Below are 22,300 nucleotides of genomic sequence, written 5' to 3' on the forward strand. Positions count from 1 at the left end.
CATGAGGCTGGCTCTGTTGTTCTCCTGCTTTTCCTGGTGGTGACCACGCGTGGCTCCGTGCTGGGCTCTTCCAGCTCAGCACAGACTCGTGTCTCACAGGAGGTGTGTCCCTTGGCCAGGACCTGCCCACGCTGCTGTCTGTCTGTCCAGTGCTCATCACCCAGCCTTGCCACCCCCAGCACCATTCCTCCATCCTCTTCCAGCCACCACCCAACGTGTTCACTTCTGCTCTTCCACCATGAGTCTGTATCGGCAAATGAGCAAAATGAATGTTGCTTGTTTGTTTTGACAATTACAGCACAGATTTAATTACGATCCTCCTTCCTCATATACTGCCGAATGTTCTGGGGTATGTTTGGCGTAAACAAAGATGTTCTGCTAATGTGAGATATGGTTATTAAAGAGACACTGCCATGCTGAAGCTGCCACTGCAGCCCAAGTCAGCTGGAGCTGAGCTTCCAGGGTGGATATTTTTGGGTTGGTTTTCTGCAGCCTGCGTGCAAGGAAGAAGCAGATGCTGTACAGAGGCACCACTGAGAGCAACTGGTGAACCTTTGGGAAGCAGGCTGAGGAAACTGAGAGATAAGAAACGGAAGAGAGAACATGGCTTCTGTGTATTCATTTACTTTGAGTTAGCAGCTTCAGGTGTTGTAGCAGAAATACCTTATTTCAGTCTCAGAGCGAGCTCTCTGTCCACACCAGTGGCTCTTGGCAATTGTCACTTCCCAGGAAAGGTTCTCCTGGTTCTCCTGCCCATGGCCTGCTGCCTCCAAAGGCTGTTTTATAGTCTGCACAAAAGCAGCCATAACACTGTCTTGCATTGGTAAATTGGCAGTGACTTTGCTCTTCATAATTAGTTAACAGGGAACCACTTGCACCGCACGTGTAGCCCCAGGCACCACAGACACCTGTGGCACATGTTTGACATGCTGCTAATTAGGAACAGGATTGTCAGAAGCTTTGGGCGATGGTTTCCATCCCCCTCGCTCAGCTGTGCCACTGACACAGATGAGGTTGAATTAAGCCAAGGGTTAGAATTTTATTCTGAAACAGACTTTGAAATTCTGGGGTGGCTAAGGAGGGTTAAAAGCCCCTTGACCTCATTTTAGGTGCCCCTGGGGGGTACCAAGGTGAGCAGCCCTTGTTGCTGGGGCTCCAGGAACAGCCCCTGTTCCCTGTGAAGTTTTCTCTTGAATTACATCTAGTCAGAAAACCTCTCAAGGAGGTAATTCAAGGGAGAAATTATTCCTGGAGATTCTTGTCTAATTGCAGAGAGTCTTTAATTAAATGAGTGTCCGTTACTTAATGGCAATTACAGAGAGAAAATCCTTACTCCTGAAAGAGGCAAATCAAAATAATACCAAAATTAGCTTGTTCTGTTCCAGAACTGAGTCCTGCAAGAAATTAATGTCTATCCTTGGTGAGATGTAATTTGGAACATGCCAAACATGGGTGCTGGTGTTCTGCACACAGGTGCTGTGGAGGCCACGGCGGCAGCACGAGCCGCAGCGCCCAGTCCCCACCGTGGTTCATCTCTGGGCTTTTCTGGGGGTACCAACAGGCTGCACCTGTCTGTGGGTTTGTGGGGCCTTCCCCACCATCAGGAAACACTGGAAAAGGCTGCCCAGGAAGGTGGTTGAATCACCATCCCTGGAGGTGTTTAAATGCCATGTAGTTGTGGTACTGAGGAACATGGTTTGAACACTGGACTTGGCAAGGCTGGGTTAATGGTTGGTAGAGTTGGGTTAATGATTGGACTCGATTATCTTATTGGTCTTTTCCAACCAGAACCATTCAATGATTCTGTGTGGTTCTGTGAAATGTCCCTGCACTTTCCTAGCAGCCTTGAGCCAAGGTGTGTCAGCAAGGGGTGAGATGGGGTGCTGGCAGGAGGACGTGCTGCTGAGGGCAGGGGTGTAGCCAGCTGTCCCTGTCCCTGTAGCAGGGGGGCTGCCCCTTGGGTTGGGGGGCTGGTGTGCCAAGCCCTCCAAGTTCAGGGGACCATGGGGTGTGTCTGTGTCCCTGCCAGCCACTCCATGGCTTGCCCTGGCCACCGTTTACATCTCACTGCAGAGTCTGGCCAGGCAGCAAGGCAGAAAAATCATCCCAGCTTTGCTGGTGTAGAACCAAGTGAGTGTTTGTCAGATTTCCCTTACGTCTTTTGGGTATTTTTATCGTCTGCCTCATTCTAACAGTCTTGTCTGAGTCATCTCATCCCTGGTTTAGATTTATGCTCCTCTCTGCGCCTACTCCCCACAGGACTTGACTCCACCAAGTGCAGCTTCCTGCTGGCCTGGTGCAGGAGGCTGCTGTCCAGCTGTGTGGGACTGGAGCAGGGAATACCGATGTCTTTTAGTTAGCAGCCTTCTGAATCTGTGAGTGTCCATAACACGGTGATTCGTAATTTATCCTAAAGAAAGACAACAGATTTGCTTGCAGTTTAGTTATGGCTAATTTTTGTAGCTGTTGTGGGGTTTGTGTAGTAAAATACTACAGGAGAAGCAGCATGTCCTAAATGGCAGCCCTTCTTGAGGGGTGGATTGGGCCAAGAGTCTTACTCCTTCCTGTGGCACTGCTCACAGGAGAGAGTGTCTTTGCTCCGGGAGGCTTTGCAGGACCAAGTTTTGTGTTCCACATGCGTGAATGGTGTGAGGCCCTTGCAAAGCTGTTACCAGAGTCACCCCGTTGTGGTGGAAGGTCCGCGTCACCTCCTGCTCTCCTTCCACCACCACTTGGTTTCTGCTTGTTTAATGAACACAAAATCCCTCCAAGTGGGGACAATGGGCAGCTGCACCGCTCGTTCGGTTCCAAATGGTGAATGTTGTATTTATGACGGAGAGATCCAAATATGGCCCATCTGTTATGTGCTATTAAGCTGTTCACTTCATAGAGAAGAGAACGTTTCCCTGTCTCCCATGTGATGTTCACATGAAGAGCTGTGTTTTTTAAAGCTGTCTGATATTTTTCTTTAGGGAGTGGATGCTAAGACACAAGGAATCCCATGAAGTCAGGCGCTGTGTGTCCCTGGAGCACCAGGGCTGCCAGAGCCTGGCGGAGGCATCTCTGCCTGTGCCTCACGCCTGTGCCGTCCGGTCCGTGCCCCACTGCCTCTGGCGTGTGACCTACTCAGAGAGCTGGATGGCACCAAAAGCTTTAGGCAGCAGAGGAGGACGTTGCCAGAGGACATTAATTTTGCCCTGAGCACAAGAGGAGCAGAGACAGGTGTAACCAAGGGAGAGCTAGAAATAGTCCAGAGATAACGTCCTGTCTCTCCCTCTGTAAGTGTTCAGAGTTCTATGATTGATTTCAGGGGAAGCAGCACTGGAGACTAAAATGAAAGTGAGTTGTGGAAGATGGAATAGGTCAAAGATGAGATGATTTAAAGGATCAGTGAGCTGAAAGTTGCTAAGAATAGAGCACGGCAGAGACAAAGGGAAGTGTCAGGCAGCCCGATGGGATGCTCTGCAGATGTGATGTCTCCGGGGATGGCAGCAGTGATGAGTGATTGGAAGAAAGTGGTTAGAGAGCAGCTCTGCAAGGGAAGTTGTGCCTGGAATGGGTCGGGGCTTGATCAGCAGCAAGGCCTTGGCTGGGCTTGTCACGCAGCAGGGAAGGGACCAGAAGGGACCACTGTGGTCACCAGGATTTCTGACCGGTGGAGAGGGGTGAGGGACTTGGCCACTGGTCTGGGCCAGGAGGACATGTAACTGGCAGATCCTAATGATTCCTGGGTTGCAGTTAGTAGTGTTGCTGGGCACTTGTTGGTGAGACCCCGGCCCAGGTTGCCCAAAGAAGCTGTGGCTGCCCTACCCCTGGTAGTGTTGAAGGGCAGGTTGGATGGGGCTTGGAGCAGCCTGGGCTGGTGGGAGGTGTTGGGGGGGTTGGGACTGGATGATCTTTAAGGTCCCTTCCAGCCCAAACCATTCAATCATTCTGTGGACATGGTCCCCCCACCTGGTTTTGGAGCCATGTGGATCATGGGGTCTCCTTGTGGCAGATGTGACCAGCCAGGAAAACACAGCACTCTACAAGTATACCTGCTAGCTTCATGCTTTTCCCCAATATAATTAGAATTGCATTCTAGAAGCTAATTTTCACTGAAAATTGTTTCTTAAGAATTCTTGATCAACCCAGTTAAAAAAAAAAAAAGAAAAAAGAAAAAAAATTCAGCACACTTCTGAAATGCATTGGCACAAACACTAATTTAACAGAAGGTCTTTGCTTCCCTGCACACGTGCTGCAGGAGGCCTGGCAGGCAGGGTGTTCTCTGACCAACTTCTGCAAATTTCCATTTTCATAACACACACACATACTACGTTTTGGTTCCCATCTCTGACATTGCTCCTTAACAAAAGGAGTGGAGTAGTTGTGCTATGAAATACCAGCATGGTCTGGCCACATTTTGGATAACTCTACCCTATTCTTTAGAAAATTGGTTTTATTACTGGTAATTAGGCTAAAAGAAAGACTATTTAATCCTGGCCAACCCAACTTTCTGGGACATTGAGTTCTAATAGGGAGATACAAACTGGTCTTAATAGATGAGTCTGACATCATCTGGCTGCTTATTAACTATTAAACCTTGTTTCAGTAATTCTCTTGGCAACTCTGTGTGTGTTGCCATAGTTTCTTTGTTAATAGAGCAAGACATTAATGCATTTTGACTACTTCTTGCCCAAAGACACGGAAAAAACAACTTATGTATCAAGATGCAACCGTGAGGCAGTTAGAAGCGGCTGTCAGAGCAGGCTGCTGCCTGTGGTCTCTCAACCCCTTGCTCTGCTGGGCAGTGAGCAGGACACTGGGCATTGTGTGTGATGATCTCCTGCTGGAGATTTGCAAACTTGGTCTGACCATGCTCCTGGAAAACGTACGTTGTGTATTTGGGCACAGGTTGGCTGGGCTGCCAAGGTGGAGATTCCCTGACACCCTAAGGTGTGTTTGGCTGAGGAGAGGTTGTGGAGGCTCCTTCCCTGGAGACTTTCAAGACCTGTCTGGATGCCTTTCTGAGTGACCTGCCCTAGTCCTTTGGTCCTGCTCTGTCAGGGGGGTTGGTCTCGATGATCTTCAGAGGTCACTTCCAACCCCTAATATTCTGTGACACTTGGGGACCCTCAGGGATCCTTGGTGACAGACAGGCTGGACAGGCTCCCCAGGACAGGCTCTGCAGGAGTCTGGGGGCCAGGCAGTTCTGGGGGCTCAACTCCTGGCTTTGGCACTGTTCCCCATTTTTCCCTTGGGCTGCTCTGCTGGGAGTAGAGCCCAAATCAGCTGTACCCTTTCTATCCCCTTCTCCCTTGTTAGCCTCTGGAATCTCCTCTGGAGCACACTGCTCCAGAGTAGCTGCGTGTAGGCACCAGTGAGCAATGGGGAGCCAGACCTGGGCAGCCGTGCAGAATCTGGTCTGGAACTTTGTGAGGACTCTCGGTAGCATAAGTGGTGTATATTTTTTCTCCTTATCCCTGGATTGGATCATACTGGATGGATAAATAAGTTGAAATAAGTTCTGTCATTTCGGATTACAAGTCTTCAGATTCAGCCTCAACTTTCTCAGGGAGAAATCTGTGGGAGATGGGTGCAGTAGGGAAAGGCTTTTGTGAGTAATTACAGCCTTAAGGGAGGTTGTAGCATTGGATGGTGACAAGTGGTATTTATTCCATATTTTGTACAATATTGCAAATTACATACTCATTAAAAAGTACTATGGGCAGATGCAGAACTGCATCAAGGGTCTGACCAGAGTCCCCAGGAACATGGAGAGCACCCGAGTCTGTGGGTGCAGGGGTGGTGCAGAACCTGAGGGTGATTCTTCTCTGAGAGGAGGGTCTACGTGAGCAGTTCTGCACTGAGCCATGGGTGGGTGATGCTGGGGAGCGTGGGGTGGGAGCTGGGTGCTGCCCCCAGCACCGCTGGACTGGGGGTGCGGGAGCAGCTCGGCTCCCCAGCTCTTGCCAGGGCTCAGTGAAGTCAGCCAGCAATTAACACAGCAGTTTTAAAGAGGAAAAACATGCCTGTGTCTGTGCAGTCACTGGCTTTACTCAAAGGGCTGCCTCTGGGGCAGCTCCTGGCAGGGGTTCAGGGCCAGGACTTGGTGCTGCCACCCCTAGGGGTTCTTCATCTCAGTTCCCAGCAGGTAGCTCAGACATCTGTTCTGCTCAGACATCATTTCTGGACAATTCAGAAAATAAGACTGAAACGGTGCTTTGCTGGGCTGCTGGAGGACACCTGTGCTTCTTTGCTCTGGAGGGGATGGGCCCTGTGGCTGGGCAGGCAGGAGCCCCAGGGCAGACCTGCAGGGCTCTCTGATGTGCGCTGGGTTTGTCTGAGCGCAAAGGGGAAGAAGGCATTCTGGGCAATTACCTGCTCCTGTGCCTGGAGGAACACTGCAACCAAAACCTGATTTGTGTAGTGTTTCAGTTTCTTTTAGAATTTCTCCTTGCTTTGTTGAAATCTTTAATGCTGCAGATGGATGGTGAATGGTGGTGTGTAGTGAGTGATGGAGAGGAGAGCACGATTCATTCAGGCTTCAGCGAGTTGTTGTGATCATCAGTGTGAGTGCATGACAGGCTTCATTCTGTGCTTCCATGAGTGCTGTGCTAGCTCCAGAGCAAACAGCTTAAAATACCTCGTGGAAAATAGCTCACCAGGAGGAGGGAAAAGGCCAGAAAAAAAAAAGAGGAATTTTTGAAAATTAACTGGCATAAAAATGGTGCCAGAAGCACTCCTGTTTCCTTGGGGCTGGAGCCCGTCTTCTGCTGTGCAACTCCTGCAACCACTGCATGATGAACAGCACTGAGAAGTGATTACTTAGATTTTTCCTTAGTTATCAAATAAATAAAAAAATAATCTTACAAATCATATAGTCAATTGAGTAAAATAAAAACCTTTCCCTTCCCTCAGCCTCTGTTTTAATACCTGACACCTTGAGCACTTTCCAGTTATAGTTAATGAATGGGAAGTGTTTTCTCCATATTCCCTAAAGGCAAATACAACTTGTCTACCTCCTGGGGAAAAAACCCACAAATAATTAAATTGCTCAAAATCTTATTTTCAATAAGAAACAGAGAGAGAGAAACTGAATGTTTCCTAAAATAGCTTAATAGTAACCAGAAAGCCATTACGATGGAGATATATAGATATATATATATCCTCCATATCATGGACTGTGTGTGTATATATGTATTCACACCATAATCACTGGGAGGAAAGATTTGGTTGCCAGAGGAGGGACCAGTTCTCCTGCTCCTGGAATGGATGGAGTGCCCTGGCTGACAGAGCCTACCCAGATAGACCCTCACTGGAAAAGCAGTGAGAACACAACCTGCTTTGTCCCTTCCACCTTTAAAATCAGTGTCTTACCACAGCCTTGGGTAACACAACAGGCACCTGTGGGGGCCTTAGGAAAAAAGTTCCACGTTTCAAAAAGATTAAAAAAAATTAAAAAATTTAGCAGCAAACCCTTTGGTCAGTGAGCTTTTGGAGGCTCAGCTGCTGCTCACAGCATGGAGACGTGTGCACAGGTAGATGCAGGAGCACACAGTCCTGGGGAGGCTGTGGGGCACCCCGGGGGGAGCAGGGATGTCTGGTCTCACCAAGAACTGGGTGTCCCATGGGGTGGCACTGCTGGGATCCTCCAGTCAGCTTTAGGAGGACTTCTGGGATTTGTACTTCAGAGTCAGAGGCTGTGTTAATAGGACTTGTTCTTTTTCTTTCTCTTAAGTGCTATCAAAAGAGGGTTTTCTGTGGGCAATAACATTTTTGGGAAAAAAATAGAATTGCGTTGGCAGAAGGTCTGGGAATGAGGTCAGATGCTGGGAGGAGGAGCAGGCAGGGTGGGCTGGAGCAGCACAGCACCTGCTGCTCTCCACAGCCCGGCACCAGGAGCAGGAGCTGGAGCTGTGGCCAGGCTCCAGCTGCCTTACAGTGTTCCTGGGGTCCCACTTTGGAAAAGCTTGGAAAGTGGCACTCTGATGTCTGGCCTCGTGTGGCCCTTTACCAAGCCTCTCTAGGTGGATGATGGCAGCTTAAAAAGGTTATTCTGCTTGAAGAAAAATGCTCTGAAACTTGGGCTTTGCAGTGAAAGAAAGCCCAGGAGATGGATTGTTCAGTATTTATATTTAGAGATATTTTTATTTTCCCAAAAAGACATTATTGGGTTGTTGTAGATTCCCAGGAGCAAGTTATATGCATGGAGCTTGTGCTGTGCAGTGTGGCTTCTAGAACATTTTGATTTTGGTTTAGGCAACACTGAAAAGTTGTGTGCAGCCCCACAGGAGTCCTAATTAGCTCCATCAGCATATGTGCACTGGAGTAATTAGATGTATGTTGTTTGGTTTAGCTCAGGAAGAAGGAATTATCAAGTACCACCTGACTGCACGTAATTAAGTTTAAAGCACGACGAGTTAATCCTGCTGTGTATTAGAATTTGTGCCATTTCTGTGTGAGCTCTGTGTTTCTCAGTGTAGGGGTATTAAAGGTGAGCAGGAATTAGTGTAACTGTTTGCTGTTGAGCAGAACAATTGCTTGACCTGGATGCTGGGACAGGACTGTGAGTGATCCTGTTATTAGCACTTGGTTTCCTGACGAGGTAACGATTGCTTTGACCTGTGAAACGATGTGGTAATTAATCCACTGCGTATGGCAGGACAGGGTTTATTCCCTGATGAGTCTCTCCTGCTCGGTGTGAGTCCCAGAGGAACAGGATCCCAGTGCCTCCCCGGGCAGGACACGCAGGGCAGCACCTGCTGTGCACTCAGGATGGGCTTTTCAGCCAGGAGCCCAAAGACGGGCTGTTCCGTTCCCTTGGGATCACAGCCAGGGATGCAGCCCTGTCCCCAGTGACACCCGCCTGCTGCTCCCTCCATCACCCCTGCCAAACCAGTTTCCTTCCCTGCCCTGGTTGCACACTGGGCTTAGATCTTGATTTAGCTCGTTATCATCAGTTCTGGGAATGGTTTGTTAAAGGCTTCTTGCTTTGTACTTGGGTTTCCTGTGAGCTTTGTCTCCTCCCCACTGAAGGAGGCTGGAGGTACCCGTGTGATTTCCATGTAGCCAGAGGCAGGCGAGTGCCACCTGGGACTGTGCAAAGCAGAGCAGGAGCAGAAAGCTTCAGCGGGACCCTTGTTCCGTGGCTCCCAGCGAGGAAAGCTGATGTGGACCCAGCAGGCAGCAGCCTGGGTATATTATGGCTAACAGCTTGCTGGGGAGCAGTCCTGAGCAAACAGCATTTCATTTGGAAATGTGTAAAACCAGAAAATTAAACGTGCCAGCAAATAATTACTGTTTTTTTAAATGTCACGTTGAAATCTGTTTATTTTGGAGGTTATGTAGGTAAAGAGAAGGAAAAGAAAGCAAAGCCCAGCTTGCTGCCCCTTTCGAGGGAGATGGAAAACCCCCGTGGCTGAGGGGGCTGATGGTGAGGCTGCAGGCAGGAGGGAATTTCCTCAAGCAGAGGAAAGCAGTTGCAAAACTGGGATTGTATCCTTTCCAGTTATTGCTAAAGCTTTGCTCACGGTCTGTGGGAATGCCAGGCAAAAGTCACTCTATTCATTTCATTGCTGGGTGTGGTTTGTGAACAAGGTGAAGTCAGGGCACAGCGTGGAGCCTGCGGGTTTAGCGTGACAGAGCAGCATGAAAAATGCAGACGGTTCAAATTTGGCCCATTCTCATGTGGAGCAGAGCTTAAAAATGGAAACTGTGGGGGGGAAGCACATGAAGTGTATGTTAATTCTTCTATGGGTTGAGGATGACCTATTTCTGTAAGTCATTCTCTCGAGTCAACTCCAGGCAATGAAAATGTGTTTTCTGAATAGTGAATAATTTAGTGGCTTTAAAGTGATTAACACAGAGAAGAAGCTATAAGCTGAAAGGCTGTGTGCTTTTGGAGAGAAATACCTGCCTGTGCAAGAGGGCAGCACCAATCCTTTGCAACCTTTAAATTCTGCAAATTCACTCAAAGAAGGTTCCCACTGGAAGAACATAGGAGGTTTAGGCTTGTGTCTCAGGACAAAGGTGAATTAAAGACTTGAGGATCTGAAGCAGTTTGGAGTGTCAGACCCTCAAAGGTGGCTTTGTCACTGTTCAACTTTTGTTTGAATTGAGGATTTAAATGATTTAAAGAATTAATTTTTCATTTCATGGTTTCACTTACATAGTCAGAACCAGAGGGTAAGCCAAGTTTATGAAAATATGCAGTCTTTCTTTCTGATATAAACCATGTGTTTATTGCACTGCAAGTTTGGGACACTAAACTGTGTCCACTATACTGTGGCACGAAGGGGAAAAAATCTGTCCTTCTTATACTTAACGGGACTGAAAAAGGGTTCATGCTATAAAAACGGCCAGAAAGCCACAGCTCATCCTGCTCTTGATCCACCTACCGTGTGTTTCATTGTCAGGCAGAAGGCAGAGCTGTGGCTGCACTTGTGCCACACGGAGCCCATCAGCTCAGCAGGGCTGGGGCTGCGCCAGCTGCTGGTGGCCCTTCTTGCTGGGGACTGCAGACAAGCCCTTAGGTTTGGCTGGCTGAATTGCTTCCCCACAGAGCAGGACAAACTGGTGTTAATTCTTTTCCTAGTTGTATTCATAAGAGAACCCCAGAAGAGATCCAGCCAGGAGTAAGGTAAAACAGATGAGCTTGCAGGTCCCTGGGATAATTTTTGCCCACGCACCATGAGCTGAGGGATGTTGGTCTTTCCCATCTCCCTTGGAATCGTACCCATCCCAGGTCCTGCTGGAGTGACTGCCATGGAGAAGATCAACATGAGCATTGCTGTTGAAGAGGCTGCTGTAGAAACAGCTGGTTCTGGCCCTGCTAGTGGTAGGACCTCTTGTGTGTGTGTCAGCAGGAGAAAGGCCTCGGTGGTGCCATCAGGACAGGAGTCACAGGAATGTCTGCTCACTGGCAGCTCTTTCCTCCTTCCACTTCAGCTGGGTTTTCTGGAAGCTGAGGTGCCAACCCTGCTGGTGTGTCCCTGTGTTCAGAATCCATCAAGTGTTGCTGAATGGGCTTAAATATTTTAGAGTTCAGATGCAGCTGGAGGGATCAGTCCAGGTTTTCTTCATGAGTGTGGAGTATGAGGAGTGCTGCAACATCCATTTTGTATGAAGTGTAGGTCTGAGGAGGGAGGGTGCAGTGAAGTCTCAAGCCCCTGTGCTGCTTGAGGTCTGCACCAGAGCTGCTGTGTTTAGCAGCACGCAACACCCTGGGGTGCAGCCCCAGGGAAGGTGGGGGGCTGCCCTACCAGGGTGGCTTTTGGAAGAAAACAGGTGAGGGAGGATCACTCTGAATGGGCTGTGATGACATCAAAACTGTCTTGCTGGCTGCATAAAAAGCATTTATCTGGAGTTCTGTTTAAGAAGATGAAAGGATGAGCTGGATGAGCCCCTGAGGCTAGGCACACATCTCCTCCAGGAAAAAACCTTCTTGTATCAAAGGAATTCCTAATTAAGTCACTTTCTTAGACTTTTAGAGAATCCATCTCTTTCCTATACCTTTTAGTTTAATTTTGGAGTTGGTTCTTGAACTTCTACATGTCCAATTTTATTACACATTTTTAAACATTTCATTTCCTTGTGCTTTCTGCTTCAGCACAGAAGTTCCTTGTGAGCTTCTGGTTGATCTGACATTAGTGTCTTGTCAGAAAATGTGGAGGATTGGAGCTGGCTTAGCATAGTAGTAATGCATTTCTTCCTGGAAGCTGTTTACTTCTTTACTGACTGGATATTATTTCTGATTACTGAAGGTTTCCACATCCTCCTATGAGAATTCCTTAATTGTATTTAACCTGGCATTGCTCAGCAAACCTTAGAGCTGCACAGCCAAGACCCGTGGCACCTCCATAAAACATTAAGGCTCTTCCCGTGGATGGATGTGAACCGAGGCTGACAGCGCGCAACCTACTGAGGAGCAAAACTGCTCCTCAGCTTCCAGCTTGAAATGGAGATGGCAGAGTTCCACAAAACTTGGTCTTCAGCCTAGTTTTTGAGAATATTTTTTTTAAGAGAGTGTGTCCTGTAGTGCAGGGCAAGGCGAGGGCTCCAGCACCCAGGCCAGCAGCACCCCCCAGCCTCTGGGTGTGCAGGGGTGGAGGAGCCCTCATCCAGGCCCAAGTACTGAAGGGAAAATCACCAAGAAAAATCCCTCCACAACTATTTTGCTTTACTAAGGTGCTTTCTGTCCACGTTCAGGTATTTGCAGTCCCAGCCCAGCCCTGAACACAATACCACCTGAATATTTTATAAGGCACCTGAAGTCGTCCGCTCATCATCAATAACATGTGCTGCAGAACCATTAGGTAACGATTTGCAGCTGGTTGTTGCTAATGTTATGCTACTATAAACATCTGCTATAAAGACCTTTTTTTTTTTGTAATGAGTTTTAGTTACTTGAAATGAAATTTTCGAAGCTGTAGAAACGGGAGGAGAAAAAGCAACAAAGCAACGTAGGGCTAGAGTACACATCCAATCTGTCAGCTTGAGAGGAGGTGGAAGCTGAGTTTGATATCTAATTAGATTTGGTTTCTGATGCAAAATGCTGTGCCTTCAAAGAAGGGATGTTGTAGTACATTTAAATGGTAATTTTCACCATCTGAGTAAAATGTTGACCTGCGTGCCCCTTTAGGGACTGTTTGTCTGGCTTTGGGTCCCTGGCTGGCACTGGAGGCAGGATGCCTGGTGACATTCCAGGAGGTGACTGCTGGAGCTTTGGGTCCCTTGTTTTTATTGTGTGCCCCTGGAAAATTAACCTTTCTAATGATGATGGAACTATCCCAGAATTAAATGGCTCCAATGACCCTCCTGATCCTCTTGTTCTATGCTGGGGTAAAGAGCAGGGAGAGATGAAGAAGAGTAATTCCCAGTGCTGGGGCAGGAGGAGTGTTGGTGGTCCCAGTCGGGTGGCTGCGCTGGAGGCAGTGAGGGAAGGAGAGCTGTGGAGCCACAGCTTGGGCTGGGCCCACACTTCTCCTGTCCTCCTCTGTCACCTCCAGTGTGAGCTCTCTTTATCTCCCTGGCATGTGCAGTGCTGGGGGGGCACAGCAGGTGCCCTGTCCCCCCGGTCCCTGCGGGTCCCGGCTGCTCCGTCCCACGGATGTGTTGGGTGTCAGAGGTGAGCTTGGCAGGGCCCTGTCAGGGGTCCCATGGGAGCATGGAACAAACCTTCTTTGGCCCCATGGGGACGTGAACCCCTGCCCTGTGAGGACGTGACCCCCTGCCCCCAGCTGCGAATGCCAGGCACAGGCTTGGCTGCTGTGCCAGGGCCAGCACAGCATGAACTCACGTAGAGCTTGTTCATCTGACTCCACCGTGAGCTCAGCTGGGCGGTTAATTAATAACCCCTTTGCCTGGTTATTACAAACCAGTGGAGGTTTTCTAACAGAAATAGCATTTGTAAGGCATGCTGAACAGAAGGGATGGGGGGCTGTGTTTTTCTGTGCCATCTCTGGTGCCTTCTGAGCTCGGGGATGATGAAGCAGATGAAGGTAGCACACTTGCACTTGTTTCGAAGGGCTCATGGCCAACACAAGTGGTATTTTTGCACTAATTAGGAATGGTTTCTGGCCAATGCAAACATTATTGTACCCAGTATCAATAACCCAGTCTTCCTAAAATGACTTTGCAGTTCCTTTGCATAGTATATTTGATTCCTTATGGAGATTAATTTTTAATCATACAGTAACTCACTGTTTTTACACAACTTCAAAGTTGTTTCCTAATAGTATGTTTGAATCCTTAGTTTCTAAAAGGGTTCATTATAGCACTGGGCTTGTATGATACCTTTTAATTTCTTTCATTCTCTACCAGCATTCCCTGAGTTCCTGGGTAGTTAATGCTCACTTGAGTTCCCATCAGTCACACTATACTTCATTTCCATTTTGCTCTCCATGTAATCTTCTCTGTGGAGATGGATATGCAAAACTGATCAGGCTGCCATGCTGAGGACCCAACTCACTGCTTGTATTTTTCCAGTGACACGGAGGAGAGTAGCAGTGTCTGGTACCATGTGGAGCATGGAGTGCCATATAGAGTGAGAGTTGAGTGGATGCCTCGTGTCCAACAGCTGTTGGTCTCCAGGAGGACACTGATAGCATTCCCCACGGTTTGCCCTTGGCTCCCTCTCTCCATCAGATACTCTGCGTTTCCCCCCAAGTTGCTTCACCTCATCTCTAGTCTCACTTTTGATCTCCTTAATTTTCACAGTCTTCCCAATTCACTCAGGGTCATCCTCCAACTTGGAAGCTTTTCATACCCTGTCCCTCCTGTGTCCTGGCCTCTCTGTCCTGCTGTCTGGAGCAGGTCTGACACTTGTTTGGGAACTCCCTGTCTGAGGTGCTGGTCCCTGGGCAGGATCTCTGCTATCCCACCCTGCCCAGGCCTCCCCCACCACTCCTCATCCTGACACCTCTGTGTCCTGCTGTATTCCCCCTCCTCATCCCCTGACTTCTGTGGCTCTTTTCCCCTGTGTCTCTGTTCCACAGTGGCCTGTCCCTCCTGGTGGGGATCCATGGCTGCCCTGACTTCCCAGCCTATGCTGGAACTCTCCTGCCAGCCCAAACTCTTGGCATGTTGTGGCAGCAAGCTTGTGGTTACTGTGGCCACATATTGATGCTTCTACATCAATTACCGTGGTGCTTCCTTCCAAAGCTGGACTGCAGGAACATAATAGGCAGAGAAATGCTATTAATTATGCCAACACACGGAAATGCATTGATAGAAAAGAAAGGTGCTCGTGCCGTGCTGGCCCTACAAATGTGCTATTGCAAGACTCAAAAAGATTTTCCTAGGTCTTTAGTTGTTGTAGAGTCAATCTTGGAGTTAAAACTTCCTGATTTTATTGGTGGAGCTGGAAAACATGCAGATGAATAGAGAAAGGCTGACTCAACCCTTAAAAGGTGATTTTTTAATTTCCTGTTTTTTCTCCAGGTTTAAGAATATTGGATGCCAGGTTTACTGACTGCATCCCTTGTTTTCCTGCTGCTGGACAGAAAAGTGGTAATGGCACTGAGCTTGACAATATTCAAGAAACATTTGGACAATGCCCTCAGGGGCATGGTGTGAACTTTGGGGTTGTCCTGTTCTGGGGCAGGAGTTGGACTGAGTGTTCCAGGCTCTCCAAGTAGGTGGTTGAGTCACCATCCCTGGAGACATCTAAAAAGACAGATGCAGTGCCAGGGGACTGGGTTTAGTGGTGGATGTGGCAGAGTTAGGGTACTTTTTGGACTTGATGATGTTGAAGGTCTTTTCCACTGGAATGATGCTGTGATACTGTGACATTAATCAGGTCCTGATGTTGAACTCTAACTGGGTGTCCACTGTGTGTGTGAAGTTTTATGGTAGGTTTATCTTGTCAGACTTTTAGAGATCTTGTAAGTAAGTTCAGAATAAACAGCAAAAATAATTAAAACATGCATAACGTTAAGATAGTAAAGCAAAAAAGTCATATTTGCATCTGACATTGAGGCATACCCATCCTTCTGTATACAGCATTTTTGCAGAGAAAAACTTGATTCATTCTCTTTCTTTCACTGGAAAATAGAAGCTGTGCATCCAGTCTGCTTTATCACACAGTACATTTTGTGCCTACAATGAAATCTTAATTACAGAGATGTCAGTGCAGCACCTGGGCCTCTCTTGTGAAGTGGGCTGGGCTGGGCTGCGTGAGGTTTGCTGGGGTCCATGGGGCACGTGGGGCTGTGCCAGCCTGCTTGGCATGTGTCTCTGCAGGCTGAGAACAGCACTAAGCAGATCCAAGTCACGGAATGGGTCTGCATTTGGGATTCATGGCTCATCACTCGAGGCCAGGCAGAGTCAGGAAGAGGCAAGTGTCTCTGTGGCAAATACCAAGGGCTTATGTCCAGCAGTTCCACTTCCCTGCGAAGGTGCTCTATTGATAACCAGCTGCTGGAGGAGTCAATAGGAATAATTATTGCTGTGTTTTCATGAGGAGGTAACAAAATACCCATTGGGGCATTCAGCACAGCGGATGGCATTGGAATGTGGTGTGACCAACAAGTCAGTGTCCTTGTGCTGTAGTGCTGGGCTCCCTTGCCTTTGTGCTCTGTGGGTGGGTTTAGAATAGAGGACACGGGATAGGATAGACTGTTTTAGTTGGAAGGTACCCACAACAGCCATCTAGTCCAACTGCCTGACCACTGCAGGGCTGGCCAAGTTAATGCATGTTATTAAGGGCATTGTCCAAATCTCTTAAGCCCTGCCAGGCCTGGGGCATTGACCATCTCTCCAGGGAGCCTGTTCCAGGGTTTGACCACCCTCTTGGTAAATAAATGCTTCCCAGAGCATCCCAGGAAGGTCTTCAGGTCCCCCTGCACCTCCTGCAGATTCCTCCAGTTGAACCTCGAGCCAAAGCTGTTTCTGCACTTCTAGCTTGTGACTGTCAGAGCTGTGCAGGCAGAGTAGGGGTGAGGGTGGTCCTGTGAGGAGGCACCAGCTGTGACCTCCTGCTGCCTGCGAGCGGGTGGCACCAGACCCTGCGCTGGCACCTGTGACTCAGGCTGGTACCAGTCACCCCCAGAGAAGCAGCACCGCTGGCAGCGGGTGAAGGACAGCTTTCTCTTGTCAGCTCACAGGAAGGGGAGTCTCTGGAGCAAACATAATTGTTGCAGGTAGGTTCAGGATTTCTATTTCAGGGCTAATCACATGTTCTGTAGTGATGTGTTGTCATTTTTAGAAATCCAGTGTGTTGTGAAGTAAAAACAACGTGCTGCTACTACGGTTTTCTTCCTCGAATGTTGAGATTTGCATTTTCTTTAGCAGGATTGCTTACTAATTCCTGAAGAAAATAATGAAACTGAAAAAAAAAAAACAACTAGTCTGTGTCTGTTCATCTACTTCATCTGAACTTCAAATCAGGAGAACTGTGTATTTAATTTATTAGAAGTGACATCTTTGCTGATAGGTTCAAGGGCCTGGTGAATATTCATATCTAGATTTGCTTCTTGACTGCTGACTGGAGCACACTTTCTGGATCAGCTGTAGTCATGGATACATGAAAATGACACTTTTGGTCTTGTTTTCTCAGTGCCAAAGATTTTTTTATACAATTTTCCAAACATTATAAAAAAGAATTGTCAAAAACTGACCCCTGGATGGACGGCAGATGATGAGCACCTGCACGTGATTTAATTGCCAAGGAAATCCTGTGCTTTGAAGGGACTTGCTCTAGCTGCCTTTCCTCTTGCAGTATTTCTTAATTTTTGCTATTTCTTAGAAGTTCAATTAATGGATTTGTGTGCCTGTGAAAAAAATGGGATCTGTTGCCCCAAGTGCTTCAGTGTCGTGTGTGCTAGTTTGGGATTTCAGAGAGAGTTTTTCTGAGCAAGATGTAGCTGTGGTTGCATGTTGCTCCCTGCAGCCTCCGTGGCAGGGCTGGGAGGAAAACCTCATCCAGAGGTTGGCAGTGGCTGCTGCCAGGGCTGCTGTGCCAGGTGGGGGGATCCGGCAGCTCCTGGAACATCTGGGGGGGGCTGGTCACAGCTCCAGGGGTCACCACGTCCTCATTGAGACCTCAGGGCTGCTCAGCCCCAGACCTGTCCAGTCCTGCTGAGAGGAAGCTGTTTGCCCATGGAGCAGGGGAGTGATAAGGAGATGACACACCACCCATGGAGCCCAGCCCTTCCTCTGGAGGTTCAGAGGCCATCAGGAGGACAGGGCAGCACTGGTTTCCCCATGTGGCCTTTTGTGGAGTCTTCCTGGAGCATCCCAGGGGAATAGGTGGTGCATCTGCCTTTCAATGTTGCTTATTGAGCAATATTGAGCTTATTGAAATACATGATGGGAGCTGGCCCAGACTTTGTTTTTGATTTCATTTGGCAAAGTTTTCTGAGTTCTCCTGCAGAAAATGTCCCACAAAAGTGACAACAATATTTTGGATATGAGCCCAGCACAAAAGGGTAATAGGAACTCCACGGGCAAGCGTGGGTTTTTGATTCATCCTCAGAAATGACAGACGTGCAACTGAGAGAAGTTTGAGAACTGGGAGTGGGACTTGGAATTTTTATAGTGGATTCTTTGCTCCCCCTCTTCCTGTGTGGTTTGGGTGTCCAGCTGAACCCGTACAGGGTCAGTGCTCTCTTGACCATCTCCTGCATCACTCACACTGCAGATCCCCAAGCCTGTGCTGAGCTTTTATCCTTGTGCAGCCTTCAGAGCTTTCTGGGGAGGACATGCTGGGGGTCCCACGGTGGGAATGTGCCAGGCTGAGGGTAGCACAGGGCAAGGTGCAGCCTGGTCCACCAGTGAGCTCCTACATGTCTGGCTGCTTCAAGAGCTCATGGGTAGAGCAGAACTGTTCAGTTGGAAGGGACCTACAACGATCACCTAGTCCAGCTTCCTGAGCACTTCAGGGCTGGCCAAAAGCTCAAGTGTGCGTGTGTGCAGCAGTCAGGGACCATGTGCAGCCTGGCTGTGCTGCCAGCCCTGCAGCTCACTGAGCTGGGGGCTGGCTGGGGAGCTGGGGTGTGAAGAGGCAGTTTGTGAAATGGGAGTCTTGCTGTGCCCTTCACATTGGCTTTTGTGACAGTATTTATTTGTCTGTCTGTGGGACACTCTGTTTACGTCGCAAGGGGGTTTATAAACAGAAGACCCATATTTTTATTTATTTAAGGCTTATATTAGATCACAGCAACAGTTTAGTAAAAATCACTGTTTGCAGCAGCTGCTGCTGGAGGCAGGAGCTGAAGTGTCTGTTCAACTCCACCTGTATCTGCAGGTCAAAGCTGTATTAAACCACCTACTTAGGAACCTGATTCAACCTGTTTGCTGGCTGCCTCAGGCAGGGAAAAACAGACTGTTTAAAGAAAAAAACAACCGCTGTCCTGCATTGTTCCCAGGAGGACCAATGCTCTTTAGTTGTCTCCTTGACTTCTGTTTAAATACAAGTTATTTGCAGTAAAGCATTTACAAATGTAAATTATTTTTTCTTTACCTTGTAGTGAACTTTGACCACTTCCAGATTCTCCGGGCGATTGGGAAGGGAAGCTTTGGCAAGGTAGGCTTGAACATTCAGTTTTGCTTTTGCTGGGATGTTTTATCAGGTGCCTGCTGTTGTGTACTTGGGGCTTAATGAAACAGCAATGGTGCTGAAATCGGCTGTTTTTATTGTCAGATGATGGCTGCTAAGTAAACGCAGGAAAAATGTGTACAGGAGAGGACCTTGTTGGCATTACTTTAATTCTTGGCATCTTAGTGAAACAGGTGTATTTTAAACTACCAGCATAATTGTGACCATTCCATGGCAAATATTGGTTATATTTTCTGAGAGGGTTTATAGGTTGTGAGGGGGGACAATAAGTCAGGGAGGTGCTGGAAATTGTTCAGGGTGATTGACCAAGGTGGCATGATGTGGTTCAGAGCCCTGGGCTGTTTTCCCATTCAGAAATGAGTTATGCTGAAGAGTTTTTGTTGTTTATTTTTAACAAGTTTTTTTTTGCCAAGCATGTGGGAGAAGGTGGGAGGTGATGATCAAAAAGCTGGATAGCTCTGGAAATCAATTACTTGTTGATTTCCTAGTTGTATTCCTTTCTCATTCCCTGTTCCAGTGACTCTCAGTCCCTGTGTATAGCCCCTGTGCTGCTCTGTCGTGGCACTGCACACCACGTGTTTGCTGGCGCTCCCTGTGTCTGTGTGTGCACGTGTGTGTCCTTGCACCTGCATGAGGCTTCATTGCCTTGGCTCTGCTCTGTAGACATCTTGTCACCTCTGTTTTGCTGTGCCCCAGCAGTAGTTGTGTCCCCATGTTCAGCTGAGACTCCTGCACCCGATGGGCAGGAGCTGTAGGAGCAGTGACCCTGGTGACTTTCCATGAGAAAGGCTGAATTTGGTTGCTACTGTCATCTGCTCAGGTGGCAGTGGTGTGATGTGGGGCTTTGTGGTAGGACAGGGGGTTAGGGCAGGGAAGTGGCCTTTGAAATGCTGCAAAAGGTGGGATATGGAAGCTGTGAAATAGCACAGACCAGTTCAGAGCACGGTGCGCACAGCTCCCTGTCCCCACCTGCTGCTGAAATAAACTGGGGACAAGCAGAGCGAGCAGAGAAAGCTGCGTCCTCTTCTTTCTTTCTGGGCTGGTCGTCATGGCTGGTTTCTCCTGGATCTGGCCCAGGGTTTGAACCCTTCTGACCTCTGCTTTTTCACTCTGTCCATCACAGCCCTAACGAGGGCCACGGGAGCAGCCCTGCCTGCTGCACTCGCTGTGTGGAGGCTGGTTGGTAGCTGGGGAACCCTGCAAACCTGGAGGTTTCTCTGGAGATCCCAGACCTGTTTGGCCAGCCAGAGCCCCAGTTTTCTCCCATTATTGAAAATCTCTGCTTAAGTACTGAAAATGCATCAAGCAGCTTCGTTCCCGAGGAAGAGCAGCAGTAGAGGAGCCGGGCCCAGCTCTCGCTGCCGTCGGGAGCAGGGGCACTGCTGGTGGCAGTGCCACCGTTAGCGCTGCCCGCGAGCCAGCGCGTTTCATCCCACCCTCGGCTAACTGCTGGTGCTGCAGTGGCTGCTGCTCAGCTCTGGCATGCTCGGGGCACAATCTACCCACACGAATTCCCAGCTGGCTTCTTGTAAGTCCACATGGGATCGGGGCTAATGAAAAGGCAGTGCTGAGCCGTGGGCAGGCTGGGGAGGGGGTGGCTTGATGTAGCCACCCACCCTGGCAGCCCTGCCTGGAGAGCACAAGAGATGAAAGCTGGCAGCAGAGCCGTGTCAGGTTTCTGAGGTTGTATTAAACCATGGAGAATGATTAAAGACAAGCTCAGGTCCTTCCTTAGGGCAGTGCTGCACAGCTAAAGCAAACAGCAGAGGACAGTCTCCCCAGATACTCCTGGTCTTGTGACTTCTGCTCGTTGTCAGACCAAAACCTAACTCTAAATCTTACTACAAAATAGAGCTGGGTTTTTTTTTCAGGTTCATGTGGGAAGAAGCATACTTCCCGGTGTAAACTTTCCAGGGAAAAGAGGTTTTATTCTGTTGAGCGGCAGCACTTGGTGCTGGAAAATTACTTCTGCTCAGAACATGGAAAGGAGAAAACAATATTCTTGTCCCAGGGCAGGACCTTTTAGGCTTTGAAGAGAGCTGCTCCCCAGGGCTGCTTCCTTTTCTGTTTATGTTAAAGAAATGTTAAGTCTAGCATGTAGCAGTCTATCAGGCATCAGAATTGTATATACACTTTCAATAAAAATGCTGAAATGATTCATCTGTCATCTTTCTGGATAATTATGTCAATATGCTAAATTTCCTTTAATACTGAGAAAAGATTTTTACATTTGCAAAGTCATTTGCAGCTTGCATTTAATTGCAGAAAATGTAGAACGACCTACCTGAAAACTCTTGTTTGAAATTTCTGAGTAATTTAGTTGGTTTGGGTGCCTGCAGCACTTACCTGCCTGTGTTCAGGAAGGTTTTAAGGAGCCAGTGTCTGTCTCAGAATGGGGGTGTGGGCCCTCAGGGTGCAGGGAGTGACATGTGAGATGTAACATTGTGTGATCCCACAGTGACAGGACCTGGGAGGCAGCAACCCAGAGAGTGGCTTTGGGCAGGGTGTTTGCTTTCCTCTGGTGTTCTGTGCACCTCTTGGGACAGACCGTGTGGTCCTTGGCACAGAAACTGTACAAAATGAAGGAAAAGGGAGCTCAGAAATCGTGTTTAAAGAGACCAGAGAGACCCTGATCTGTGCCTTCGGCACGTCTGCAAAACCCATCCAATTTCTGCTTCCTAGATATTGGATTAATCATCTTCAAGATATACTACTAATCAAATGAAGGTCATGCTCAATTCCTTGTTTACTCCAATTAGCAATTGTGTAATCTTTTCTATACATATTAGAGGGAGCATTACTTGATTTTCAGTATTTTTGAGGGGAGTGTTGTGCCTCTCCTGTAGCACAGCCTCCCTGCTCAGCCACCAGCTCGGGTTGCTTGGGTTTTGGCTGGTCCGTGGCTGTTACCCAAGGAGCAGGAGCCAGGAGAGGGCTTCCAGATGTGATGCAATTTGTGACCCCCTCTTTTAATGGAAAATGTTCCACAGGTTTCATTGCGCTTCACGAGAGACGTGATGAGACCTGGGGAATCTCTGAAGGTGGTGGTGGCACGGCAGGGATCCTGATGTCTCCCTCTTAAACATTGACCTCTCCTGGCTCACGTCCCTATCAGCTCCAACCAGGAGGCAGCTGAGGGAGTGCTTGTCCTGACATTCCTCCTCCCACTTGGACTTCCCTTTTGGTTCTCCCTGAATTCAGCCACTGTTGCCTTTTCCAAGGGATGAAGATAAGGAGGGTGGGGGGAGGCCCTGCTCCTGC

General features: G+C 48.5%; 1 protein-coding gene across 4 annotated transcripts in view; it reads left to right on the top strand.

Annotated features, from left to right (window-relative positions):
* STK32C (serine/threonine kinase 32C) overlaps positions 1 to 22,300 on the top strand; it is a 67,878-nt gene that overhangs the window by 15,464 nt on the left and 30,114 nt on the right. For 3 of the 4 annotated variants that reach the window (XM_051618334.1, XM_051618331.1, XM_051618335.1), the window contains exon 2: positions 18,951 to 19,006. The exons of the other annotated variant lie outside the window; for it this stretch is intronic. In XM_051618334.1, the coding sequence (XP_051474294.1) occupies positions 18,951 to 19,006 (56 nt within the window). The remainder of the gene's footprint in view (positions 1 to 18,950; positions 19,007 to 22,300) is intronic. 4 annotated transcript variants of the gene reach the window in all.

The sequence above is a fragment of the Apus apus genome, chromosome 4 (assembly GCF_020740795.1).
Source record: "Apus apus isolate bApuApu2 chromosome 4, bApuApu2.pri.cur, whole genome shotgun sequence".
NCBI lineage: Eukaryota > Metazoa > Chordata > Aves > Apodiformes > Apodidae > Apus > Apus apus.